Genomic DNA, 8,622 nt, shown 5'->3' with positions numbered 1-8,622 from the left:
GGTGAGACGGGTGTAAATATGTCCCCAGTGTGAGGTTCGCCCGGTTCCATGCAGAGCACAGGCTCTTGTTTTGAAAGCTCTTTCCGCCAGCGTGGTTATGTGGGAATCCCGCCCCCCCCGGCTCAGGCAGCAAACTTTGAGGTGCAAGTGAAGTCAAAGGCAATTCCTATAGCGCAGTGTCTTCATTAAAGCTCCATGTGCTGTCTGCGTTAATGGACACGATCGTTTGCCGAGGGGAAGGCTCAAGGCCAGCTTGTACCGAATTCCGTAGACTTTACCCAGTGTTAAAATCCAATACCAAATCCTTGAAGCTTCTGTAAGGAAGGACTTGTATGCATTTTACTGTACACTTATATGAAGTGAAATTCCCAGAAGTGGCATTCCTTAAAACTCTTTTCCTGTCTTGTCCTGTCTTTTCCAGGTGTTTGTTTCAGGATGGTAAGGCAATGTCTGATTTACCGGCTCTACTTTACAGTGTAGTATTTCCAGTGCTAAAAATACAGCAGCAGGTCGGTAAAGTGTAAACATATCGAAGCAAAACTCTGAGTTCCAGGTTAGAAAGCTGAGTCTTGCAAGCGGATTTAAAGGGGGCAATTTCCCCCTTTCATATTACTGTTACATTAAAATGGATTTTTAAAAGCTTACAAATGTGTTGCTTGTTTGTGTAGTATCTAAAGGTTGTTACTTGTTAGGTTACTTGTGACAGCACAGCCACAAGATCATTGTAAGGTGTTAATCCTTAGAAAGGTTACGGCTGAAGTTCTTGATTCTGGCTTCTGAAACGATGTGTTCCAGTCTAATCTTTTGTAATTGCAATTTCAGTACTTGTATTTAAAGAATGGTGCTTCCTGGTAACAATGTGCTACAAACACGGAGTCTGTGGCTCATGTCTCAGCTGAGTATCTCCTCCAGCTCTGAATGTGCAGCAGCTAGTTTTGAATCTCACAGAAACCGAAGAAACAAGAGGGCACATTTCAAATAAGAACAGTTTGTTGTCTGGGAGTAGTGGACTATACTTAACATTAAATCTAAGTTGCTTTTCGATAAGCTACTATGGAGAAGCTGCTCATAATCCTCTTGAAAAATATTCTTAATAATTAGTAACACCTTTTCATTGGCTAAATTACCCCAAAATTTGGTTTGCCTTTTGGAATGTAGCTACATTAACCTGGTATTTGGCTGTTGGCATTAGAATAAGTGTCTGACGAGGCAGATAATGCAGTGTTCCCATGTAGTATCTGTGTACTGTTTTGGGTAGTACTTCAAAAGAACCCACCCCACACCTCAAAAAGCAGGGTATTTGGAAATTCCTGGGTTTATCACAAGAAGTGAATAGCTGGGCAAACGGTCATTTGTTGTGGTATTGCAAAAATAATAGAAACCCAGTATAATTGCAACCTTTGCTGCTGTTTTTCAGTAGCAGTGCAGCAGCTGTGGGTAGAATTTAAAGGTGAAAGTCAGGAGGAAAGGATTTAGAAGGAAGCTGAAGAAAAGGAACTATGAAGTTTGTAGATGTAGCAAATGTAATGAGTTCAGACACTGTGATTGAAGAGGCAAATGAGCAGTGATGGGAGCTATGGAAAGGAATACAGTAGGTGCAAGGGAGTGGTGTGGGATTTAGTAGAGTTCTTTGTGATTAAAACTGTTAAAAGTTCCTAAGATAAGGGGAGCAAGTCTTCAGCCTCCCTGGAAATGAAAAAAGCCTCACACCATCAGAAGGCTTCTGTGCATGTCCATATGGTACAGAGGAAGACGACTTTTATGAGCAGTGTAATGTCTCAGTTGGAGCCATCATATATGTAGTTTTCTTGAAGAAAACTATTAAAAGCTGTGAAAATGAAAGTGTGAATTAGCTCACGTTTATTATGGATATGTGAAATCTCATTCTTGTTCACAAGTTGCCTGCTTCTGCTGCGCCTTCAGAGCTGATAGGAACATCTTAATGTCTCAGTATGAGCATTGTGGATTTTTAAGTGTAGGTCTTAAAGCTATGAAAATGAAACTATGTAAATGAAAGTGGGGTTTTTAAGTGGTAAACATGTGGTGTATGTGCTGACACTGACTGTCCTCTTTCATTATTTTGTGAATCAGTACACAGAAGAGGAAGCAAGGAAGTTAGGAGTGGTTGGCTGGGTTAAAAATACCAGCCAAGGAACTGTAACAGGCCAAGTTCAGGGCCCAGAAGATAAAGTAAATGCAATGTAAGTATTTCTGTGTTTTTTCTTAGTCTCACTATAGTCATGTACAGAAGCATTTTTAATACAAAGTGGCAAGTAGATTCATATATCAGCAATTTAACAGTACTTGCAATGCTCAGTTTTATTTTTGAGGAGTTAAGGAGATGCATTCTTTAAGTTGTACAAAAAGTCTTTAAGCTTCAAAAATGGTGTGTAGCATCAGCCAGTTTTAACCTCTAGTGTCAAATGGTTTTGCTGTATTTCCCTAATATGCTCTTTTACTGTGAAATGAAGGAAAAAACCTTTATTCATACACTTGAGCAAAGATCTGTTTTTTAATTCTTCAAAACTTCTCTAGTAAGAAACAGACTGAAGAACTTCTCTACTTAATTTAAAGGAACCTGGGTTTAAATATGATTTTTTCTTCTGACTTATAAATATGAATCCAAAATACACTCTGCAGCAAAGGCCTGTAGTCTTTACCATCTGGAAATAAAGTTTGGAATACTTTAGTGTCTTTAAAAGAATAGGTAATGATTTTCTTTATTAAAATGCCAATTTCCAAAAGCTTAAAGCTATCACTGAGGAAATGATGCCTGGAAAAACACAAAGCCCAGTTCAGTGGCTTCCAAACTATCATTTTCTGCAAGTGTATGTAGGGAGATTGTTTGGAGTCTTCAAAAATCCTTCAGTGGTTTGTTCTCTCAGCAAAGAACGAGCAATGGTAAAACTTTCCTTTGTCAAGCTTTATTATGGGGGGAGGCAAATTCTGCCAATTCTGATACGGAAAGTGCTTCAAAACTGAGCTTGGGTAAAGTGAAGCTGGTTTTTTTTCCAGAGAAAATAGTGTTAAACTTCCTGGTGAAGAGATTTATATGTGACAGATGTATGTGTAGTAATTTTCTTTGGATTTGAGCTTATCATTGGGTTGCTTATCTTGGGCTGCAAAATGTTTACGAAGCCAGAGAAATATCAGTTGTTTTCCTAGATCAAGTGTATACTTATTTTCTGGAAGAACTTTAATAGCCTCATCTAAATACTGTGTGAATTTGGTATCTAGGTGATGTAGAACACTGAAAATGAGCATGTGAGAAATCAGAGTCTGGTTTCTATTTGCTGGAGTACTTTTTAATATAAAACCTTCTAGTCAGTTGATACATTCTCATTAAGCAGGTTCAAGTGAAAGCACAGCTTAGCTCCTGGTAGTTCTTGTATTTGCATGAGCCAGGATTGCTGCAGAACAGAACAGTGTTATCATCCATCCTTTTCCCTTTCCTGTTGTCTGTGTTGATGGGATTGAAAGGAAACTGTGCTTACCCCAACACAGAAAATCTGTGTGTAATTGGGGATCTCACAGCTGCAAAATTAGACTAACAAGACTAGGCTGGTTCCCAGAGGTGTGAGTTGGCATACAGACTATCCCAAAAGGAAATAAAGGGTTTATATTTCACTGTTACACCATTTAAAGTAGGGTCAGCAAGGTGGATTGTGACAAAGTGTTGACACATTCTATGTACATTATGTTTGATATTCAAAGCAAATAAAAAGTTGGTTTGAGTTGCTGCTTCTTCATTTCATGCTGGAAATCAATGTTTTCCTCTGATGTGGGAATAATGTCACAATGTTGAGGTATGACTTTGAAGTATGCCTTGAAATACAGACGATTAAATCATGGATGCTGGAGTAGAAAACAGGAGAAATAGAGCAGAAAGTCTTCACTTGTCCTTGCTCCCTGTATGTGCTCTGGTACATCAGAAAGGTAGTGAGTTTATTTTTGGCATTAAATAGGTGAACTTCCACATGAAAAGTGAGCTGTTGTGTGTGAACAGCTACTTTGAAAGGCTCTTACTTCTCTCTGCTAGTACATGTTAGTAGGAGGTCAAAATAGGGTGAGTTTTTGAAGTTTATTCCAGAGTTTACAGCATTACTTTTGTAATGCTCAGTCATGCTTCCTAGGAATTCATAATGCTGTGTTACTTAAAATGCTGTATTAAATACAAACAAAATGAGGCTTGCTTCTGCTGTGGCAAATGAATATAACCCAGTAATCCTAAACATACATTTGTACTCAAACGGTGATAAATAATCAGGAGGAAATTCTGGCAGCAACTTTTATGCAGGCTCTAGTTTGGATTTGCTGGATACTCGGAACTTAAGAGACTCTGTGTGTGTGACACTTCTTAACAAATTGGAGATGGTGTGTTCAAGGAAGTGAAACACTTTTCGGGAGAAATGCAGCCCATGGATCAATATTGCACGGTATTTCAAGCAAGGTCCCTGGTGAGAGCTACCTCAAATAGGGGAATTAACATGTTACCTTGTAGAAATCTCTCAAGAACAGTTTGTGCAGTGTCCTTTGGACAGGTATTTTCACACTTGCCTCAGTTGCTATATTAAACTTAGGCAAAAAATGGTTCTTCAGTGGTGCCACACTTGGGCTTTTAAAAATCACTTATTAATGGTGATAGAATGATTTGCCAGTTGTTTTACTGGTTCTGGCTTGTTAATGTCAGTATTTTTTAGGAGGGGGGTTGTGTGTGGAAGGGGTGGTTTGGTTTATCATAAACAGTGTTTATCCTTTCATGATGCTAAATAGAATCAAGAACATAAATAGAGAGTAGGAATGCCATTAGTAAGTATAGTTCTACAACAGGTAAATAGAAAAAGCAATGGCGGAGGGAGGAAAAGAGGGATAAGTGTTTGAGAAGGAGGATAAAGACAGGGAAAGTGTAAAAAATGTGGGAAAAACACCATGAGGGAGTTCAGTCTTCCCAGAAGCATGGAGTGAATAACAAAGTGTGCCTTTGTTCTGGAGCAGTGGCGCGGCAGCTCTAACCCAACGGTTTTCGAGCTACAGCCTCTTGCTCCTGGTTTTCTGGTCCTTGTTTTGTATCACAGCTGTGTGAGGTGCAGCTATGAAGCATCCAGTACAGGCTCAAGAAACAATGCCTTTAGATGATTGTTTTTTATGCAGGCTGCAAGGTAAAATATCATCTGGGAGGCATTGTGAGGAAATTCTTGATGATTTATTTTACACACTGTTGTAATGCAGGCATGGAGTTTAGATGGAGAGTGACCAGAACTGGTGTGAAGTGGAGAAAATAAGGTTTTAAGTGTGAGAGTTTAAGGTATGACTCTCCACCCGTACTTACAGCTCTCAAGTGAGAGCATGTTGGAGAAGATCTGTTCTGTTGGCCAGGTAACTGATGACCTTTGGAGAGTCTTGGTGTCATGGTTTAAGCCAAATAGAACTTTATTGGGTTAGAACTGAGGGATTAGTGTGGGAAGGCAGCCAGAGGCTGCATATCCACTGCTGCAGATGCAGCAGCTTGCCAATGCAGGCAGTGGGTTTGGTTCCCTCCTATCCTGCCTCTTTCACCCGAGCCTGATGTGTTCTTTTTTTAAGCAGAGTGCTGAAACCTAGATTTTGTCCTAAAACACAGAGTAATTGTTTCCCTGCAGACACAAAACATGATTATGATGAATTACTTTGAAAGATGACATACAAAATAGTTTGCTCTGGAGCATGTAACAACTTACAGGAGCATTCTGATTCTTGCAGAAAGAAGTGGAAACTGGTAGGTATGAAGTATGGTGTATGAAGTATGTATGAAGGATCAGGGTCTGAAAGGTGTTGCAAGTGCAGGAAGATGTTTTCCTCCTTGGACCATTCACTGGTGAACACAGGTCTGCATTTCTGTTGAAGTGGTGCTGGAATGCTGACTTCTTTGATTTGCATTCAGTGTGTTTGATGACACTGAAAACTGGGAAAATGTACTGACTTCCCTGAGGACTTGTGCTGAGAATGTCTCTGAAATTCAAGAAGCTCTAAGGTATGAATGGGCAGGTCGTGATTCTATTCCTTCCAAGATTTGTCTTCAGTTTGTTTTTCTTGGAACCCTTCTAGATTCTCAAAGATTGGGTGACTTTTACGTGGTGTATGCTGAAGCCATTCTTAAATTTTAACTGGGATATTTTGCAGCCCATTTTAGAGGGTATTTTTAAGAAGTCTTTAGAACCTTTTACCTGTAAGCTTGCTTTAATATCCCTTGTTTTTAACCTCTAGATGGAGCTGTTTGTTCTGTAGAACCTTTCAGCTATCTGTGCTTCACTTGAAGTGAATCTATTTTTAGACTGTTATGGCGAAACCATCTTTTTCTTCACTACCTTTTTCCCTATTGTATTTTATGCTCCTGTTCTGCTTGCTGCTACTGCTTCACATAGATAACACCCTCTATCCTTAGGTACTAAACAGCTCATTTCCAGTCTTTTACCTATCTGTAAGCCAAAGAATATTAACGACGCAAAAAAGCAGAGTCACAGCATTTCTAAAACATAATGACATGAGATTTGATGGTAAACTGGAGGCTTTTTTGCTAGTCCAGGTGTCATTAAATGGGGAAGAGGAGGTAGTTCTTTGGTTTCTTTATTTTTCTCCCCAGAAGATTTATAGTACAGGGTTTTATTATAGTATCTCGTGATATCTTCCCCCATTTTATTCATTAAATAAGGTTAGAGCCTTTGTAGTCAATGTGGTTGTTGCCATGGCAACTTGCATCCACAGGCTGGAAAGCACTTTCCTATGAGAATTGCTTGAACTTTGAGGGCATATTACTTAGTTATCCATTAAAAAAGGAAGGTAAGACTCTTGTAGAGTAGCAAGTTCAGAATTTATTCCAAAACCCAAAGATTTCAGATCAGGCTGACACTATAAAATGTCAAATCTTAGGAAGTTTTGTAGACACAGGTAGCATATAGCGGCATAGTGAGTATTCTTCCTGTCTGTGTAGAAAGGCATGATGTGACATGTAGATTGCTTGTCTTGGAAATGGTTTTTAATTATTGAATTAATTAAAATTAAATTTGAATGTTTTATTTTTAATACTGATGACTTAAAAAAAATTAATGTTAAATGTGTAAATGACACAAGACTTGAAAATTACTTCAGGGTGTATCTGCATAGAAAAACGCAGGTTTTTTCCATGTAAAAGGGGAGAAGGGAACTCTGCATTAGTTAATATCACAACTGCCATTCTGTGTGTTTCATTACTCAGGTGTATGCAAGATTCCTGCCTGTACTAACTGGCACTGATTGAATAAATACTTTTTCCCTGTATATAATTTGTAACTGTTTTCAGAGAACAGCCCTGATGGCATGAATTGGAACTAAGTGCTGGTAAAAAAAATCCCTCCATATTTAGATTGTCTGGGTTTCTTGAGCCAAATTCTCCATCTTAGTACCAATTTATGTTGAGATATAAACCAAACAGATTTTAGTCTGTATTTTGAGATTTCTCTCCATTTGAAAAGGGTAACTTTTAAATTTTCAGCTCAATCTAAATGTTGTTTAGGAGGACAAACTGTAGCATTTGAGTGGTTTATGTTTTTAGATGCATTTGAGAATTCTGGGATGTACCCAAAGGAAGGCAAGTGAGAGCTTCAGAGAGGCTGGAGATGTTGATGGATTAGGGAGGGAATATGGAAGTCCATTCGGGTTTGGTGACAGCTGATCTGTAAAATGCTGCAATTGCAGACTGGGAACAGTAGCTTCAAGAAGTGGTGAATAACATCAGGCTAGCAAAAAAGGTACAAAACTTCCAGAGTTGCTTTTATGTATCCAGGAGTCAGAGTGGCAACATGAAACAGTAATCAGAGGTGTGCTGTAAGAGGAAAAATACATTATGGGAGGTTGGTGCTGGAGATGGAAGGAAAATTCTGGAATCTTTTAGTGTGGCAGAGGAGAATGTCAGAGGGATGAGCTGATTGCCATGGAAGTGAATTACCACAGGGGCACTGAAACCCAGTTTATAGTGAAACGTAGTAGGGAGGATTTAACAAGAGAAAGATTGTTAGACTGTCTTGATACAAGTACTTCTAAACCAATTTAGTAGGCTGTGAGAAAGTCTGTCTGTTATTCAAAGATGAATGCAGTTGTTCTCAAAATAGGCTCCAAATTCGTAGGTATTAATTAAAAAGGGTGTAAAATTTTATTACTGGAGTGATGTCATTGCTAGTTGTGTTTAATGAACAGACTATCTTTCATCTGATCAAGGCATGTGTAGGCCAAGGTGAGCGTTGGCATCCCCGGCTCTGGGAAAGCATACAGACACGAAATTGTCACTGCTAAATTTGAAGTAGATCATGCAGAGAACACTGGTCGTTGTGTGCTTCAGTGTTACAGAAAACACTTGAAGCTGTGAGGGCTTTTTGCCATGCTTATTTTGTGTAATTTTCTATAAATACATCTCTGATGCAGAGCACTTAATGTTTACCTTGAGTCCTGTCAGTGGGGCAGCTGAGTCCATAATAGAATGGCTGAGGTATTTCTGGGATGTGCTGTTCTTGGGAAGCTGACAGTGATGTATTCTGAAGGGAAGTGGAGAGGGAAATTAAAATCACCTTCTTGAAGCTTTCTCTTTGACTTTGCTCAAATGTGAAATGGTGA

The 8,622-nt window shown here is 39.0% G+C and overlaps 1 protein-coding gene across 1 annotated transcript; it reads left to right on the top strand.

The window, feature by feature from the left end:
- Positions 1-421: 421 nt before the first annotated feature.
- Positions 422-7,940, top strand: LOC104407729 (acylphosphatase-2-like; the record flags this gene model as incomplete). Its single annotated transcript, XM_010017084.1, has 3 exons — positions 422-438; positions 2,092-2,201; positions 7,847-7,940. Coding segments are annotated over 3 exons (221 nt in total), but the record flags the coding sequence as incomplete, so codon positions are not given.
- Positions 7,941-8,622: the final 682 nt, after the last annotated feature.

This window comes from Nestor notabilis, unplaced genomic scaffold (genome assembly GCF_000696875.1).
Source record: "Nestor notabilis isolate BGI_N333 unplaced genomic scaffold, ASM69687v1 scaffold33526, whole genome shotgun sequence".
In the NCBI taxonomy this organism is placed as follows: Eukaryota; Metazoa; Chordata; class Aves; order Psittaciformes; family Psittacidae; genus Nestor; species Nestor notabilis.
The sequence above is the reverse complement of the archived record's forward strand: the minus strand, read 5'-3'. Positions and strand labels throughout refer to the sequence as shown.